The sequence below is a fragment of the Peromyscus maniculatus genome, chromosome 23 (assembly GCF_049852395.1).
Source record: "Peromyscus maniculatus bairdii isolate BWxNUB_F1_BW_parent chromosome 23, HU_Pman_BW_mat_3.1, whole genome shotgun sequence".
NCBI classification, from domain to species: Eukaryota; Metazoa; Chordata; class Mammalia; order Rodentia; family Cricetidae; genus Peromyscus; species Peromyscus maniculatus.
This window is the reverse complement of record NC_134874.1, coordinates 5,842,575-5,862,014: the sequence shown is the minus strand read 5'-3', so window position 1 is coordinate 5,862,014 and position 19,440 is coordinate 5,842,575. Positions and strand designations below refer to the sequence as shown.

Here is a 19,440-nt window from a genome sequence, read left to right as displayed (position 1 = left end):
TCTCTGCCTGTCAGCCCTGCCTGTCCTTTCTTTCTCCTCACTAATGGCCATTTGGCTCTTTATTAGACCCTCAGGTGTTTTAGACAGCTTCACAGTGTTAAACAAATGCAACATAAAAGAATACGACACAATGCAGAGTACTAAGCACAGTAGGATCACAGGCTGGAAGCAGATGCAGAGATCCACAGCCAAGCACCAGGCTGAGCCCCAGGAGTCCAGTCAAAGAAAGGGAGGAGGGATTCTATGAACAAGAGGGGTCAAGATCATGATGGGGATATTATCTACAGAGACAACTGAACCAAGATGGTAGGAACTGACACACTTTAGACTGACAGGTGTGGAACATGCATGGGACTGAACTAGGCCTCTGCATACAGGAGACAGTTGTGTAGCTTGGTCTGTCTTAGGGGCCCATGGCATTGGGATTAGGATCTACCCCTGGTGCATGAGCTGGCTATTTATAGCCCATTATCTATGGTGGGACATCTTGCACATCTTTGATGCAGGGGCAGGTGGCTTGACCCTTCCTGAACTGAATGGATCAGGTTTTGCTGACTCCCCCTGGAGGCCTTAACCTAATGGAGGAGGGGAAGGAGGGTCAGTCAGCGGAGCAGGTGGGGTTACAAAGAGTGGGAGGAAAGATGAGAGGCAGACCTGTGTTTGGTATGTAAAATGAATAAAAAATGTCAAATAAAATGTTTTAATAAATAAAACATAAAAAAAGATTGCAACACGTCTTTACATCTAACACAAATGTTGAACAACATAAACAAATGTAACACATCTTCAGATAATATTCCACAATACCCCTCCCCTCCTTTTCTGTACCTCTCCCTGCCTCAGCTCTCCCTCTCCATCCCTTTTCTGTCTCCTCTAATCCCTGATTATCTTGTATGAGCTTCTCGGGGTTTTTTTTGTTTTTGTTTTGTTTTGTTTTGTTTTGTTTTGTTTTTGCTTGTTTCCTTTTTTGAGACAGAGTTTCTTTGTGTAATACTCCTGATCATCAGGTGAGAGCACCGGGAGTTCAGTCCTCAACAACCACCACATGGTGGCTGACAAGCAATGTCTGCTGGCCCAATGCCCTCTGCCTCTGGGTTTGGCCTTCTCTCATGTTCCCTCTAACTTATCACCCCAGCGCCTCCTTTTCCCCACTTCTAACTTCATCACTGGATAAAAACCTTGTCGGGGTGAGTTGAGTTTGTCTCCTCACTCAAGACCCCCTACCCTTCCAGCAGGACTCTGGACAGTCACTACCAGCTACTACCAATCACTTGCCCCTGCGCAGGCACCTCAGGCTGCACCTGTTGCTCACCAGGCCTGACCTTGGTAAGTTCAAGGCCTGACCATTGGGACTCCAGTGGGGATGGGGTTAGAGACATGGAGAACTGGGCAGCTGGTCACTAAAGGAAAAGAATGACTGACAACCATGTAGCCTTAAAACACCAATGAGAAATGTTATTCCTAAACTTGGTTCACCAGGGAACCAGTAATTAACCTGGCTTTACCTTCGTAGTCTCATGATTGAAAAAGGCAAAGAGGATTGTTCTGTTTTCTTTGTTCAAAAAGTTCGGCTGCTATATGCTTTAGCAGGACATTATCCTGTGGTGCGTGTTTAGGCAAAAGAAGACTGGAAGGTCACCAGGATGTAATTCTGCCTCCAGGTCATTTACTGTCAGTCCAGTGTGGTTTCCTATATCCAGTTTCTTTTTTTCCCCAAGATTGATTGATTGATTGATTGATTGATTGATTGATTGGTTATGTGTTCTGAATGTCTGTCTGCAGGCCAGAGGAGGGCACCATATCTCTTATAGATGATTTGTGAGCCACCATCTGGGTTCTCTGTAGCTCTGGAGTCTGTCCTGAAACTGGCTCTATAGAACTTGCTGGCGTCTAGCTTGCAAAGAACTGCCAATCTCTGCATCTCCAGTGCAGGGAATAAAGGCCTGCAGGGACACCACCCAGCGAGTGCAGAAGTTTTAGAGCAAGATGTTCCCTTTAGTGCCTGTGTGACACTTAGTCTTTCTCTTTTCTCTCCTCTCATAACTCTGTCTTTCTTTTTTCCTTCCCCACCCGTCCTCCTCCCTTCTTTCCTTTCCACTTTCCCTCCTCATCTCTCCACTCTCCTTCTCCTTTCTGTCCCCTCTACCTCCCTATGTATCTCAGGCTGGCTTCTTCTTTATTTTGATATTGATTTTTTTAAGTGTTTTGAGACAGGGTCTCTTTAACAGTCCTGGATGTCCTGGAACTTGCTTTTAGACCAGGTTTGACAAGAACTGAAGAGACCTGTCTACCTCTGCCTCTGCTTCTGCATCCCAGAATGCTGGGATAAAAGTCATGGCTGGAATCATCACCCACTCTTCAAGGTGCTTGCTTCCTAGAAAGGTCTTTCCCATTAACCTTCAGTTTCCAGGAATGAACAGAATGATGTTCACTGCAGATCTAGTTATGTTCAGTAGATAGAGAATACAATCACCAAAGCTGAGTTCATTCTATATGTGCTTTATTAGAGGGGGCAGTGTGTAGTGACCACAACCAGGCAGGCAGGGATGGTGTAGACAGTAACTGAGGTGACAAGTCTAACACTTAATGCCTTTGTTCTCCTTGTTGTATGGAGCCTGTGAGAAGCAGATGGCAGCCTCGCGGTCACAGTTGCAGATGAAGGCCTCACAGGGGTCGTTTTCGTCTGGAGAGAAACAAGAAAGGAAGTTGAGTGGAGCCTATGACCCTGCTCCCTATTTTCTATGGCCAAAGGACCCAGTGGCCCTCCCATTGATGCAGCTATGGTCTGAAAGACAACGCACATGGAAGTCCATTGGGTTGTCCAAATTGCTGGAACACACTGATAATATGAACATTAGTTGTTGTGGCTGAGGAGATGGCACAGTTGGTAAAGTGGTTGGCATACAATCATGAGGGCCTGACCTAGAATGCCCAGAGACCATGTAAAAAAGCAAGGTGTGATGGGGCATCTGTAACTCTGTTGGGAAGTGCAGTGAGGAGCATGGATCCCCAAAAGTTATTGCTCATTCAGGCTAGTTAAAGGTGAGTGTCATATTTAGTGTGTGTGTGTGTGTGTGTGTGTGTGTGTGTGTGTGTGTGTGTGTGTGTGTATTGTGAGAGAGAGAAAGAGAGAGGGGGAGAGAGAGAGAGAGAGAGAGAGAGAGAGAGAGAGAGAGAGAGAGAGAGAGAGAGACTCAAAAGACATGGGAGAGAGTGACTGAAGAAGACACGGGATGCCAACCCATTCCTATACATAAAAATAAACACATATATTTAATCCTAAAACCTATAAAAATACAATTATCAGTCAGATAGTGGTGGCACACACCTTTAATTCCAGCACTTGGTATGCAGAGGAAGGTATATCTCTCTGAGTTTGATGTCAGCATGGTCTACAGAGCAAGCTCCAGGACAGGCTCAAAGCTACACAGAGAAACTCTGTCTCAAAAAAACTACAAATATGAATTACCACTTATAAATTTATATAACTGAAGATAAACCTGTCTCCACCAAGTGCTGGATTGCAAGTGTGAACCAAAAGACTCAATGTATGGGTTCTGGAGGAGCAAGATGGCTCTGTGCATGCTAGGCAAGATCTCTAACAGCTCATCTATATTCCCAGTCCTCTGAATCCTCACCTGTAAAATAAAAATGATATAAATGTTGCCCTGCATAGGTGTTTAGTCCAGTATCTGACTTATAGCCAATGATGCAGCTTTCAGTTGTTTAGTCAATATGGAATCAGTATAAAACAGCAGCTAAGAGGAGAGGCTTTTGGCAGGCAAGATGGCTCAGGGAATACAGGCACTTGCTGCCAAGTCTGAACCCAAATTCCATCCCCAGGACTCACATGGTTGAAAGAACAGACTTCTGCAAGTTGTCCTCAGACCTGCACACCTGTTTTATGGCACAGAAATGCCTCCCCCGGTAATAAATAAAATCTTGAAATGTTTTTTTTAAAAAAGGCTTTGGAATGATGTAGATCAGTGTTCCAGAACCAAATGTCATCACTTCTAAGCTGGGTGGCCATCACCAAGTGACCCTGCCTTCCTCAGTTTCCTCATCAGTGACCTCATATATATTTTAGTGCGTACCTGATAAGGTTGTTGTGAGGTCACATGAGACCAAGGAAATCACCACTAAATGGTGATTGCCCTTGTTACTTCCCTGCCCCCTCCAAACCCATGAGTGACAAGCAGAATCCAGAGGTCCCAGAGGGTAAACCTACCACTGCAGGTGACCTCAATCCCAGAGCATGAGTATGAGTAGGAGGTGGTGTAGGGGTTCTCTATGAGGAATTTGCAGCTATCCATCTTCATGACCTGACCGTAGCAATTGTCGTGAGTCTGGCAGCACCTGGAGAGAGGAAGAAACAGCTGAGAAAGGACTATGGACCCACAGGACATCAGTTCTCACCTGCAGTCTTTCTCCAATATGTGAGGATGATTTAAACATGATATTCCAGAATAAATCATCCTGAGGCTTGAGATTTTGTGATTTCTATTAAGCATATATTTATTGAAAGCAACTTCTGTGGAGTGTAGTGGTGTCTACCATTAATCCCAGTACTTGAGGGGCAAAGGCAGATGAACACTAAGTTCAAGTCCAGCATGCTCTTCAGAAGGAATTCTAGGAAACCTAGGGTTACAAGAGAACCCCTGTCTGGAAACTAACAAACAAAAATAATAAATAAACTAAACAGAATATATTATGTCTGGGGAATCTGCATGTCTCCTATTTGTGGCTCACGATGCTCTGCTTGTGTGCTGTCCCCACCAGAACCCAGACCCTCCAGTCTCCCACCAGATGGATCACTCACCTGTCTAACGCATCCACCGGAGTGCCTGAGCCCCCGAAGCCACAGTAGCAGCCATAGTTGTTGTATTCCAACAAGGGATGACTCGCAGGGATGGTGCATTTGATCATGTGGTCTAACTGCAACAAAGACCGACGGCTGATGCTGTGTGCCGTAGCGCCTGCTGCAAGAATGCACAGCACACTCCATCAATCCCACTTGGCTTTACCAGGTGTCTGATGCCTACCTGCTAGCTTCCTCCTGACTCCTACCAGATGCTGCATCAGGAGAGCAGTGAAGAGATCTGAGTGTGTTTGTGTGTGTGTGTGTGTGTGTGTGTGTGTGTGTGCAAGTGTGTGCAAACGTGTGCAGGTGTGTGCTTGCCTGCAAACAGGTTCATAAGCATGCACTTGTTCACACTCATAAATAACATGCTACACGAGGAGACCCCAAAACAACTAAAGGGAGATGGTTTTCTCATTCTACTAGGTAGGTATTGTAGAGGAGACTAAAGTCACCAGGCCTGTGCAAAAAGCTGTCTACCTATCTGAGATAAGGAGTTGTTGCCCTGTCACCAAGCTAGCCTCAGACTTCATAGGAACCCTCTGGCCTCAGCCTCCTGAGTGGTAGGATTATAAGTGAACACCACTGTATCTGGCTGGGCTGACTGCCCAGGACTAAGTTGTATAGACATTGCCTTTTGCCTTGCTTGCCTGCTCATTTCTCACTGTCAGGACAGACAGACACCACATTCTGTGCTCTCCTAGGGTCTCTGTGTTGAAGAGCTGAGAACACTCTCATCTACAGCCAGGAACAAACTGACCTCTTAGTTCAATAACCCAACAACCCAACCATCTGTTAAGTTTGAAAGCTGCCCCACCCCTACTCAAGCCTAGGGGAAACCCTAGCCTTAGCCAGCAGTGGGATTCATCACAGTTCTAGCTGAGACCTTGAGCCAGAGAAGCAGCCAACACATGCTGAATGTTTTACACTGGAAGAATTAGGAGGAATCTGTTGTATGGCCATGTACAGCTCATAGACAAGGATAATGGTCAGATCATTATTGTAAGGTCAGCATTTGATTAAAAAAGAAACTGATCGTCTGCTGAGGAGTAGGTAAATAATCCAGAATTCAGAATACACCGGGATACTTGGTCACCATTAAAATGCAGGAAAAGACAGGTAGAGTGGAACACACACTCTGTGATACCAGCACTCTGGAGGCTGAGGCATGTGAATATCTAAGTTCAAGCCAGGATGGTCTTTAGAGTGAATTCCAGACCAGCTATCACTATTTGAAGAAACACTCTCATGTAAAGTGCCCAGAAAAAAAGAATTGCAGTCCTAATCTTCAGGTGTAACCATTGGGAACTGTGCATTGAAGACCAGGGAGATGGTGGTCACCCACAGGGGACAAGGGTCCTACCTGTGAGCAGAGTGATCAGCAGAAGGAGTTTCATCTTGAGTGTGTGGAGGACGCAAGTGACTTCTCTTTTTATAGGTCTGTGTGTAATCCTAAGCCTTGGGAGGCTGAGGTAAGTGTTGGCTGGAATGTTGAGTTGAAGGCAGCCTGAGCCAGAACTATATAATCCTGTAAAAAACTAATAATAATAATAAGGGCTGGAGAGATGACTCTGCAGTCAGGAGTCATGTTGAGCTTGTGTGGGACCCAGGCTCAGGTCCAGATGCCACAAGGCAACTCACAATTGCCTATGATCCTGGTTCTGGAGGATCAGACCCCTCCTCTGGCCTCTGTAGGCACTGCTCACACTCAGTTCACAGACACACATGTGGGCATAGGGCTCAAACACATAAAATAAAAGTCAATGTCTTTGAAAAGGAAAAAGAAAAATCACACTGTCAAGACACTTTAGGCCCAAGGTGCCAGGGCAATATGGCAGAGACAGAAGGGGCTTCATTGCTTGTGTAGGTGACTGTAGTGAACTTTCCAAGGGATCATCTGAGTTGACCTCGAGGGTAAAGGTGCCAGCTCTTGTGGATATGGGGTAAGCAGGGAACCCCAACCACAGGCTATTAGACCTCAACAGGAACCCCAAACAAGAACTTCAGGTGTGACCATTATGAAGCTGTGCATTGAAGACTTGGGAGATGGTGGGCACTCATAGGGGAGAAGGGTCCTACCTGTGAGCAGAGTGACCAGGAGAAGAAGTTTCATCCTGAGTGAGGGGAGAACTCAGTGACTTCTCTTTAGAGTCCTATAGCTGTGCTCTGACAGTGTCCAGTCAGCACACTGGGCCTGTGACTACTGTGTGTGTAGCACAGAAGTAGAATATGTGCACCCTCACACACAGTCCGGACCTGCAGAGCTACTGTAGATGGTGACAGAGCCAGAATCAGTGCTGTCACAGAATCACAGAGAAAGGGCTAGCTCCATACCCCAACCAGCTCAAGCCAGTGAGTTTGCAAAGTGCCAAGTCCCTCCCCTGTGGATACTTCGAGGTCATAAGGAGATCTAGACATTGCTTCTGGAGTCAGGTCTGAGGGATGCAGATAGAGACATATTGCCCCAGGCAGGAGTAGCTGGCCCCTACAATCCTGTTAACTGTATAAAGTACATGCTAAGTCTGTCCCAAGAATCTGACACAGCCTATGAGGTAGATCCACTATATACTCAATCTTTTATTAATTAACCAACAAATTAATGGGTGTTGTTTGTGTGAAAGAGACAGAGACAGAGAGAGCACTTGTGTGCACATGTGGAGGTCAGAGAAGAACTCTGTGGAGTCAGGTCTCTCCTTCCTCCTTTAAATCAGTTCCAAGAATAAACTCAAATCAAGACGCTTGGATTGTTGGATAGGTCTTACTAACCTACAAACTTCATTAAAAACTAGAAATGGCCAGGTGGTGGTGGCAGCGGTGCACGCCTTTAATCTTAGCACTCAGGAGGCAGAGGCAGGTGGATCTCTGTGAGTTCGAGGCCAGCCTGAGCTACCAAGTGAGTTCCAGGAAAGGCACAAAGCTACACAGAGAAACACTGTCACGGAAAACCAAAAAAAAAAAAAGAAAAAGAAAAAAAAATTAGGCAGATGGTGGTGGTGGTGGTGGTGGTGGTGGTGGTGGTGGTGGTGGTGGTGGTGGAGTGCATGCCTTTAATGTCAACACTCAGGAGGCAGAAGCAGGCGAATATCTGAGTTTGACGCTAGTCTGGTCTCAGAGTGAATTTAAGGACAGCATGAAATACACAAAGAAACACTGTATAAAAAAACAAAAAAATAAAAAAGAAAGACAGACAGCACATGCCTTCACAACAGATGTGCCCACAGGCCAATATGATGCAGGCCATCCTTCAGCTGAATCTCTCCCTACCCAGTGTGTGAAGCTGACAATCATCGATTACAGAGGCTGGAGAGATGGGTCAGTACAAAAGAGCACTTTCTGCTCTTGCTGAGGACCAGGGTTCAATTCTCGGCAATCACATGGTGGCTGGTGAACAATGTCTGCTGGTCCATCGCCCTCTGGCCTCTGCATTTGACCATCTGTCATGTACCCTGTAACTTAGCACCCTGGCACCTCTTCCTCCGCACTACTCACCTCTTCTCTGGATACAAATCATATAGGGTGAGTTGAGTTAGTTTTCTCCATACTCAAGATCCCCCTACCCTTCCAACAGGACTCTGGACAGCCATTACCAGCTACTACCAGTCACTACATCTGCATAGGCTGCTCTAGCTGCACCTGTTGCCCACCAGGCCTGACCTAGGGAGGGGTGAGAACTGAATTTGAGCCACAGGTGGGGATGAGGTTGGAGGTGAAAAAGCTGAGGACTGGGCAGCTGTTCACTAAAGGAAAGTGAAAACCATGTAGCCTTTAGCCAATGAGACATCTCATTTCTAAATCCTGTTGATCAGGGAACCAGAGATTAACCTGGCTTCACCTGTGGGGTTGGGTGATAGAGAAAGGTAGAGAAGAGGATGTGCTCTGTTTTGATTCTTAGAAAAAGTTAAGCTGCTGTGTACTTTACTGGGACTATTATCCTGTGGTGTGTGTTTAGGCACAGAGAAGACTGGAAGGTCACTGGTATAAGAAAACTGCAAAACCTCTGGGTTTGGTGTGCCGGGTTTTGGCACCAAATGTTAGTAAATTGATGGCTGAAACTGCGAGGAAACAGTTCAGCCCTAGAGAGCGAGGTATCCCGGACACCTCAGAGCTACTTAGGACAAGAGCTCTGCCCTGAAGGTGTCCCGGACACCTGGAGCTGTTTAGGACAACTGTGTTGGCTGGGACTGCAACAAAACAGCCCAACCTTGGAAAGGAAGGTTTTCTGACTTCTCGGGAGAGTCAGGCCTGGAACTGCTTCAGCAAGGAAGGGTATCCTGACTCTTCAGGAAGGTCAGGATATACCTAGTATGATGGTATGATGGGGGATGGTTTCCCCGCAGGACACAGCAATCCTGCTCCTCTCCTGGAGAGCCACAATCTCTGGCTCAGTGTTACCAGCTCTTTCTCTCTCAGTCCACTATGGGACGTCCCATAAAGGTTCTACTGTTCAGCTCCCCCTTGCTCAGTCTACTATGGGACGTCCCAGCAAGGTTCTTGTGTTCAGCTGTCAATGAAGGCCTTCACCCAATACTCTTTTGAGAAAGAGGTTTATTTGGGAAGGAGGAGTCCAGGAGAGTAGCTGCCTCTACCAGGGTGGAGAGAACAGCTCACAACTGACCCGCCAGGGCAGTTTATATAGGATGTCTAGGGGGCAGAGTCAACTGTGATTGGTTAGTTTATTTTCTGCCCAGGTATTGGCCAGTTTTGTGAGCAAGGGGCAGAGCTGGCCCTGATTTCAGGGCCAAACTGTGTTTTTTTCACTGGCCTTTCTTGGCTTTTTGACACTACCTCTAAAGCCAGGACACATATCTTTCACTGACTCTGATTCTAGGGGCCAAGAGTGTTATTTTGGTACTAGTCTCAGAGTCAGGGCATATTTCTTGGGTTCTGGGTTTGGGAATAAAGTGTTCATTTCTCTGGCTCAGGTCCCAAACACAAGCTGTGTTACTTTCCCTAGTCCTGGTCCCTAGGGCCAGGATTCTGCTGTCCTGCTATGATTGGTTGATTTCACAATCAGTTGGACAGGGGCAGAGATGGCTCTGATCTGAGTTAAACTGTGTTTCTCTCACTGGCCTTATCTGAGCCATCCTTCCCTAATTCTGGGCTCCAGGGTCAGGGTGAGTTTCTCTAGCCAGCCCCTTTTCCCTACAACCGGGATGTAAGCCTGCCTTTGAATCATTATGGTCAGTCTAGTTTGGTTTCCTATATCCACTTCTTATGATGAGCTTACAGCAGAAGTGTTTTGAGTCCAATATTTTTAGGACCAAGATGTTGCCTTTAGTGCCCATGTGACACTGCTTCTTTCTCTCTTCTGTCCCCTCCTACCTCTCTGTCTTCTCTTTCCTTCTCTCTTCACCGCGACCCTCTGTTGTGCTATGTGCGTAGGCACAGGGAAGACTCAGAGGCCATCAGGATATAATCCTGCCTTCCGGTCATTTACAGTCAGTCCAGTTTTGTTTCCACGTCCTACACTGAGCACACAGCAGAGGTGCTTTGAGTCCCTTATTTTTAGAGTCAAGGTGTTCCTTTAGGGCCCATGTGACACTGCTTCTTTCTCTCTTCTCTTCCCCTCTTCCCTCTCTGTCTTCTCTTTCCTTCCCTACCCACAGCTCCTCTCCCTTCCTCCCCTTCTCCTTCTGTTTCTCTCTACTCCCCCTCCCCCCACCCAATGTATCTCAGGCTGAGTTCTTCTTTTGTTGTTTTTAGGGTCACAGTTTCATTGTGTAACAGTCCTAGCTGTCCTGGAACTCGATTCTTAGACCCGGTCCTCCTTGAACTCAAGAGATCTGCCTCTGCCTCTGCCTCTGCCTCTGCCTCTGCCTCTGCCTCTGCCTCTGCCTCTGCCTCTGCCTCTGCCTCTGCCTCTGCCTAAAAAAAAAAGATTGCAACCCTAACAAGAATGTCAGGTGTGACCATTGAGGAATTGTGGCATTGAAGTCAAGGGAGGTGGTGCGAGGGCACCCAGAGGGGCAAGGGTCCTACTATGAGCAGAGTGATCAGCAGAAGGAGTTTCATCCTGAGTGTGTGAAGAACTCTCTTTATAGGTCTGTATGTAATCCTAACACTTGGGAGGTTGAGGCAAGTCTTGACTAGAATGTTGAGTTGGAGGACATCCTGACCCAGAATTATATACTACTGTGAATAATAATAATAATAATAATAATAATAATGGCTGGAGAGATGGCTCTGCAGTCAGGAGCACTTGATGAGCTTGTGTGGGATCCAGGCTCAGATCCAGCAGCCATGAGGCAGCTCACAACTGTCTATGACCCCGGTTCTGGAAGATCAGACGCCTCCTCAGGCCACTGTAGGCACTGCTCACACTCAGGTTACAGAAATACATGCAGGCAAAGGTTTCATATAAATAAAATAAAAGTCAATGTTTTTTAAAAGGAAAAGAAAAATCACATTGTCACGGACCTTAGGCCCAAGGAAATGGGTGCCAAGGCGATATGGCAGAAACAAGAAGGGGCATCATTGGCTGAGAAGGTGACTGTAGTGGAATTTTTTTCAAGGAGTCATCTGAGTTAACCTAGAGGGTAAAAGTGCCAGCTGTTGTGAACATGGGGTGAGCAGGGAACCCCAACCCACAGGCTATTAGACCCCAACAGGAACCCCAAACCAGAACTTCAGGTGTGACCATTAAGAAGCTGTGCATTGAAGACTTGGGAGATGGTGGGCACTTCAGGTGTGACCAGCAGGGTCTGAACGTTAAAGACAAGGGAGATGTGGAGGCACTCAGAGGGGACAAGGGTCCTAACTGTGAGCAGAGTGACCAGCAGAAGGAGTTTCATCTTGAGTGTGTGGAGGACTCAAGTGACTTCTCTTTAGAGTCCTGTAGCTGTGGTCTGACAGTGTCCAGTCAGCACACAGTGCCTGTGACTACTGTGTGTGTAGCACAGAAGTAGAATATGTGCACCCTCACACACAGTCCCGACCTGCAGAGCTGCTGTAGATGGTGACAGAGCCTGAATCAGTGCTGTCACAGAGACAGAGAAAGGGCTAGCTCAACACCCCAACCAGCTCAAGTCAGTGACTGGAAAAGTGCCAAGTCCCTCTCCTGTGAATTCTTTGACGTCATGAGAGGGTATAGACATTGCTCCTGGAGTTGTGTGTGAGGGATGCTGATAGTGATTTGTGGTCCCTGGGAGGAGTAGGTGGCCCTAACAATCCTCCATGTTAACTGTCTAAACTACATGTTAAGTCTGTCCCAAGAATCTGACACAGCCTCTGAGGTATATCCAGTTACATATTCAATCTTCAATTAATTAACCAATTATTAATGTGTGCTGTTTGTGTGAAAGAGAGACAGAGACAGAGAGAGCACTTGTGTGCACATGTGGAGGTCAGAGAAGAACTCTGTGGAGTCAGGTCTCTCCTTCTTCCTTTAAATGGGGTCCAGAAATCAAACTCAGTTCAAGAGACTTGTATGGTAGGCTAGTACTTACTAATCCACACACTTCATTAAAAACTAAAAAAGTAGGCAGATGGTGGTGGTGGTGGTGGTGGTGGTGGTGGTGGTGGTGGTGGTGGTGGTGGTGGTGGTGGTGGTTGAATGCATGCATTTAATGTCAATACTCAGGAGGCAGAAGAAGGTGAATATCTGAGTTTTATGATAGCCTGGTCTACAAAGTGAATTTAAGGAAAGCCTGAGATACACAAAGAAACACTGTCTAAAAACAAAAAAAATAAAAAATAAAAAGACAGACAGCTGTAGCAGGATTCTTAAAAGTTCTTATTAATAAAATCAAACCCAAGGCCAGTTATTGGGGTCAATGCTGGTAGATCAGAGAGACAGAACAAGCCACAGCTATCTCACCTTGCCAGTTCCTCAGCTGGTCCTGTTTCCTCAGACTGGAAGCTTCTGTGTCCTCATCCCAATGGCTCTTAGCTGAACTGCTGCTTCAAAGCTTGAATGCTTAACCAGCCAAAATCTTCTAGTTTCTGATCCTCACGCCTTATATACCTTTTTGCTTTCTACCACCACTCCCTGGGATTAAAGGCTGGCTTTCTGGGATTAAAGGTGTGTGTCACCATGCTTGGCTATTTCCAATGTGGCCTTGAACTCACAGAGATCCAGAGGGATTTCTGTCTCTGGGATGCTAGGATTAAAGGCGTGTGCTATCACTGCCTAACTAGTGGCTTGTCTGTTCTCTGACCCCAGGTAAGTTTATTAAGGTACACAATATTTTGGGGAACACAATACCCCCACAGACAGCAAATGCCTTCACAACAGATGTGTCCATAGGCCAATATGATGCAGGCAATCCTTCAGCTGAGGCTCTCCGTACCCAGAGTGTGAAGCTGACAACCAACCATTGCAGGGGCTGGAGAGATGGCTCAGCACAGAAGAGCACTTTCTATTCTTCCTGAGAAACAGGGTTCAGCTCTGAGCAACCACATGGTGGCTTGTGAACAATGTCTGCAGGCCCAATGCCCTCTTGTCTCTGTGTTTGACCATCTGTCATGTACCCTATAACTTAGCATCCTAGCACCTCTTTTTCCCCACTACTCACCTCTTCCCTGGATACAAACCATGTAGGGTGAGTTGAGTTGGTTTTCTCGATACTGAAGATTCCTCTACGGTTCCAGCAGGACTCTGGACAGCCACTCCCAGCTACTACCAGTCACTGCGCCTGCGCAGGCGACTGCAGCTGCACCTGTTGCTCACCAGGCCTGACATTGGGAGGGGTGAGACCTGAGTTTGAGTCACGGGTGGGCATGAGGTTGGGGGTGAAAAGGCTGAGGACTGGGCAGCTGTTCACTATAGGAAAAGAGAGATCCACATAGCCTGTTGACAATGAGACATCTCATCCCTAAATCCTATTGATCAGGGAATTGGAGATTAACCTGGCTTCACCTAGGGTTGAGGGATAGAGAAAGGTAGAGGAGACAAAGTATTCTCTTTTATGTGTTCAAAAAGTTAGGCTGCTGTGTACTTTACTGGGACACTTATCCTCTGACGTGTATTTAGACACAGTGGAGATTCAAAGGTCACCAGAATGTAATCCTGCCTTCAGGTCATTTACTCTCAGTCCAGTTTGGTTTCCTATATCAAACTTCTTATGATGAGAGCACAGCAGAAGCGCTTTGAGTCCAGTATTTTTATGGCCAAGATGTTCCTTTAGTGCCCATGTGACACTGCTTATTTCTCGCTTCTCTCTTTCCTCCCTCTCTGACTTCTCTTTCCTTCCCTCCACACCTCTCCCCTCCTTCCCCCTTCTGTTTCTCTCTACCCACTATGTATCTCAGGCTGAGTTCTTCTTTTGTTGTTGTTTTTAGAGACGAGGTATCTTTGTGTTATAATCTTGGCTGTCCTGGAATTCAATTTTCAGACCAGGCTGTCCTTGAACTCAAGAGATCTGCCTCTGCCTCTGCCTCTGCCTCTGCCTCTGCCTCTGCCTCTGCCTCTGCCTCTGCCTCTGCCTCTGCCTCTGCCTCTGCCTCTGCCTCTGCCTCTGCCTCTGCCTCTGCCTCTGCCTCTGCCTCCCATGTACTGGGACGGAAGGCATGGCCAGGCTCATCACCCACTCTTCAAGGTGCTTCATTAAAGACAATGTCTTTCCCATTATCCTGAAGCTTCCATGGCTAGACGAGATGATGTTCTCTGAGGATCTAGTTATGTTCAGTAGACAAAGAATACACTCACCACAGTGGAGCTCTTTCCATGGGTGATTATTAGAGGACACAGTGTGTAGTGAAGACAACCAGACAGGCAGGGATGGAGTCCAGTAACTGAGGTGACAAATCTAACAGCCATTGCCTTCGTATTGCTTATTGTATGGAGCCTAGGAGAAGCAGATGGCAGCTTCATGGTCATGGTGGCAGATGAAGACCTCGTGGAGCTTGTTTTTGTCTGCAGAAAAACAAGAAAGGAAGTTGAGAGGAGTCCATACCCTGCTCACTACAATTTATAACCAAAGGGAACTGGTGGACCTCCTATTGGTGCAGACTCAGGGCTGAGATACAGAGCACACAAAAGGACTTTGGGTTGTCCGAATCACTGAAACACACTGATAATTAGAACATTAGTTGTTGTGGCTGTGGAGATGGCACAGCTGGTAAAGTGGTTGGCATACAATCATGAGGGCCTGACCTAGGATGACCAGAGACCATGGAAAAAACCAAGTGTGCTTGAGGCATCTGTAACTCTTTAAATAAGTGGGGATCACAGACCCCCACAACTTGTTGGATGGTCAGGCTATCTAAAGGTGTGTGTCACATGTAGTGTGAGACCCAGCATCTAAAGACATGGTGGACAGTGACTGAAGAAGACATGGGATGCAAACTCATTCCTACACATAAAAATAAACATATACATTTAAACCTGAAACCAGGAAAACTACAAATACCAACTACCACTTCGAAAATTATATGATTATGACAATCCTCGTGCCTCCTCCTCCCCAGTGATGGGATTAAAGGTGGGCACCACAACACTCACTTTATAAGATCTGGAGGTGAAACCCAAAACTCTGTGCCTACTAGGCAAGGACTCCAGGAACTGATCTATATTCCCAGCCCTCTGAATCCTCACCTGTAAAATGGAAATGATAAATATTGCCCTGCATAGGTGTTTACTCCAGTATCTGGCTAATAGCCAATGATTCAGCTCTCAATTGTTTAGTCAATGTCGAATCAGTATAACAGAGCAGCTAACAGGAGAGGCTTTGGTCAGGCAAAATGGCTTAGGAAATAAAGGCACTTGCTGGAATAAGGAATATTCCACAGGACTCACATGGTTGAAAGAGAGAACAGACACATTGTCCTCAGACCTGCACACCTGAGTTGTGGCACAGAAATGCCTCATCCAGATAAATACATAAAATCTTGAAATGTTTTTTAAAACAGGCTTTAGAATGAAGTAGATGTGTGTTCCAGAAACAAATGTCATCACTTCTAAGCTGGGTGACCTTGGGCAAGTGACCCTGCCTTCCTCATCTTCCTCATCAGTGACCTCATCTATATTTTAGTGTCTACCTGATAAGGTTGTTGTGAGGTCAAGTGAGACCAAGGAAATGACCACTAAATGGTGACTGTCCTTGTTACTTCCCTATCCCTTCCATAGACACAGAGGACAAAGTAGAAATCAGTGGTCCCAGAGGGTAGACCGAGGACTACAGGTGACCTCATTCCCAGAGCAAGAGTAGGAGAAGGAGCTGCTGTAGGGGTCGTTTGTGAGGAACTTGCAGTTTTCCAGCTTCTTGACCTTAGTGTAGCAGTGGTCCTGAGGCTGGCAGCACCTGGAGAGAGGAAGAAACAGCTGAGGGAGGAGTATGGACCCTCAGGAGGTCAGTTCTCACCTACAGTCTTTCTAAAACATGTGAGGATGACTTAAACATGATGTTCCAGAAGAAATCATCCTGAGGCTTGAAAATCTGTGATTTCAATTAAGCAAATACTTATGGAAAGCAACTTCTTTGGTGTGTGGTGATGTCTACCATTAATCCCAGTAATTGGTATTCAGAGGCAGATGGATCCCTGAGTTCAAGGCTAGCATAGTCTCAGAAAGAATTATAAAAAACCTAGGGGTACACAGAGAACCCCCATCCGGAAACAAACAAACAGAAATAATACAGAAACTAAATAAAACATACAATGTTTAGTGGACATGCATGTCTCCTGCTCCTGCCTCATGAGATTTCTGCTTGTGTGCTGTCCCCACCAGAACCCAGACACTCCAGTCTCCCACCAGATGGATCACTCACCTGTCTAACTCATCCACCAGAGTGCCTGAGACCCCAATCCACAGTAGCAGCCATAGTTGTTGTAGTCCAACAAGAGAAAATGCCGCTCATTGGGCACTTGATCATATTTCAGAACTGTCTAGAATCCCAGGGGCTGATGCAGCCTGCCTGCTTCCTCCTGGACTCCTACCATTTGCTGCATCAGGAGAGCAGAGAATAGGTGTGTGTGTGTGTGTGTGTGTGTGTGTGTGTGTGTGTGTGTGTGTGTGTGTTTGCCCTCATACCAGTTCACAAGCAAGCATTAGTGGGCACTCACAAGTCATGCTGCACACTTGAGAACAGAGGACAGATTTAGGGAGTTGGTTTTCTCCCTCCATTATGTAAATCTTGGAGACCAGACTCAAGTCACCAGGCTGAACAGGAAGTTGTCTACCTATTTGAGACAGCATTTCCCTGTAACCCAGACTAGCCTTCAACTCTGGAGCAACCCTCTGGCATCAGCTTTCCAAGTGGTAGGATTATAAATGAACACCACTGTACCAGAATGGGCTGACTCCCCAGGACTAAGTTCATAGACATTGCCTTTTGCCCTGCTTGCCTGCTCATTTCTCACTGACAGGACAGACAGCCCCCACATTGTGAGCTGCCCTGGGGTTGCTGTGTTAAGGACCTGAGAACACTCTCTATACACAGCATAGGACAAGCTGACCTGTTAGTTCAATAATCCAACAATCCAACCATCTTTTGAGGTTGAAAGCTGCCCCACCTCTACTCAAGCCTAGGTGAAACCCTAGCCTTAGCCAGCAGTGGGATTCATCACAGTTTTAGCTGAGACCTTGAGCCAGAGAAGCAGCCAACACATGTTCATTGTTTTACACAGGAAGAATTAGAAGGAATCTGTTGTAGGGCCGTGCACAGCTCATAGACAAGGATAATGGTCAGATCATAATTGTAATGTCAGCATTTGACAAAAAAAAAACTTTTCATAAACTGAGGAGTAGGTAAATGACCAGGATTCAGTCTGCAGTGGGATACAGGTCAGCATTAAAATGCAGGAGAATCCAGGTAAGGTGGTACACACACTGTGTAATCCCAGTACTCTTGATGCAGAGGTGGGTGAGTATCTGAGTTCAAAGCTAGGATGGTCTATAGAGTGAATCCCAGGACAGCCATTGGTATTCAGAGAAACCCTCTCATGTAAAATGCTGGGGAAAAAAGAATTGCAACCCTAAAATGGAACTTCAAGTGTGACCATTGGGGAACTGTGCATTGAAGTCCAGTGGGATTGTGGGTCACCCAGAGGGGACAAGGGTCCTACTATGGGCAGAGTGATCAGCAGAAGGAGTTCCATCCTGAGTGTGTGGAGGACTCAAGTGGGTTCTCTCTTTATAGTTCTGTATGTAATCCTAACACTTGGGAGGTTGAGGCAAGTCTTGGCTAGAATGTTGAGTTGGAGGACAGCCTGAGCCAGAATTATATAATCCTGTAAAAAAAATAAGAATAATAAGGGCTGGAGAGATGGCTTTGCAGTCAGGAGCACTTGGTGAACTTGTGTGGGACCCAGGCTCAGGTCCAGCATCCATGAGGCAGCTCACAACTGCCTATGACCCCATTTCTGAAGGATCAGACCCGTCCTCTGGCCTCTATAGGCACTGCTCATGCTCAGTTCACAGACACACATGCAGGCAAAGGGCTCATATCCATGAAGTAAAAGTCAATATTTTTTAAAAGGAAAAGAAAAATCACATTGTCAGGGCACATTAGGCCCAAGGAAATGGTTCCAAGACAATATGGCAGAGACAGAAGGGGCTTCATTGCCTGCACAGGTGACTACAGTAGACGTTCCTAAGGAGTCATCTGAGTTGACTTAGAGGTTAAAGGTGCCAGCTGTTGTGAACATGTGGTGAGCATGGAACCCCAACCCACAGGCTATTAGACCCCAACAGGAAACCCCAAACCAGAACTTTAGGTATGACCAGCAGGGACTGCACATTGAAGACAAAGTAGATGTGGGGAGCACTCATAGGGGACAAGGGTCCTACCTGTGAGCAGAGTGACCAGCAGAAGGAGTTTCATCCTGAGTGAGGGGAGAACTCAGGGACTTCTCTTTAGAGTCCTGTGGCTGTGCTCTGACAGTGTCCAATCAGCACATGGGGCCTGTGACTACTGTGTGTGTAGCATAGAAGTAGAACATGTGCACCCTCACACACAGTCCCGACCTGCCAACAGTGAAGACTCAGAGGTCACCAAGATGTAATCCTGCCTTCAGGTCATTTACCGTCAGTCCAGTTTGGTTTCCACCCCTACCCTCCCTTCCTTCCCTTCTCCTGTTTTCCCTACCTGCCTATGTATCTCAGGCTGAGTTCTTCTTTTGTTGTTTTTAGGAACAGGGATTCATTGAGTAAATGTCCTGGCTGTCCTGGAACTCGATGTTTAGACCAGATTGTCCTTGAAATCAAGAGATCTGCCACCTGCCTCTGCCTCTGCCTCTGCCTCTGCCTCTGCCTCTGCCTCCCACGTGCTGGGATGGAAGGAATGGCCTGGCTTATCAACCACTCTTCAAGATGCTTCACTAAAGGCAATGTCTTTCCCATTAACCTGAAGCTTCCATGGCTAGATGAAATGATGCTCTGAGGATCTAGTTATGTTTGGCAGACAGAGAATACAATCACCACAGCCAAGCTCATTCAACAGGTGCTTTATTAGAGGGCACAGTGTGTAGTGAAGACAACCAGGCAGGCAGGGATGGTGTAGTAACATCATAAGTCTAATAGTGAACACCTTGTACTCCTTGTTTTATGGAGCCTGGGTGAAGCAGATGGCGGCCTGGCGGTCACAGTTGCAGATCAAGTCCTCACAGGGGTTGTTTTTGTCTGGAGAGAAACAAGAAAGGAAGTT

At 46.6% G+C, this 19,440-nt stretch overlaps 1 protein-coding gene across 2 annotated transcripts; it reads right to left on the bottom strand.

Moving 5' to 3' along the window:
- Nucleotides 1-2,485: 2,485 nt before the first annotated feature.
- Nucleotides 2,486-6,971, bottom strand: LOC143270486 (phospholipase A2-like). 2 transcript variants are annotated; one of them, XM_076560612.1, is made up of 4 exons: nt 6,938-6,971; nt 4,820-4,979; nt 4,229-4,356; nt 2,486-2,683 (listed from the first exon to the last, which is right to left on the bottom strand). In XM_076560612.1, the coding sequence occupies exons 1-4, from the start codon at nt 6,969-6,971 to the stop codon at nt 2,577-2,579; spliced, it is 429 nt and encodes a 142-aa protein (XP_076416727.1). In that variant the 3' UTR covers nt 2,486-2,576. The 2 variants fall into 2 exon arrangements, with proteins under 2 accessions (XP_076416727.1, XP_076416728.1); XM_076560613.1 differs by having other exon boundaries at nt 4,820-4,976.
- Nucleotides 6,972-19,440: the final 12,469 nt, after the last annotated feature.

What these genes read in the sequence shown, in the direction of transcription:
- LOC143270486 (XM_076560612.1), bottom strand. Translation starts at nt 6,971, where the DNA reads ATGAAACTTCTTCTCCTGGTCACTCTGCTCACAG. An exon ending in CCTGGTCACTCTGCTCACAG is followed by an intron (nt 4,980 to 6,937) that starts GTAGGACCCTTC and finishes GCATTCTTGCAG; the next exon opens with CAGGCGCTACGGCACACAGC. An exon ending in GATTGAGGTCACCTGCAGTG is followed by an intron (nt 2,684 to 4,228) that starts GTAGGTTTACCC and finishes GTTTCTCTCCAG; the next exon opens with ACGAAAACGACCCCTGTGAG.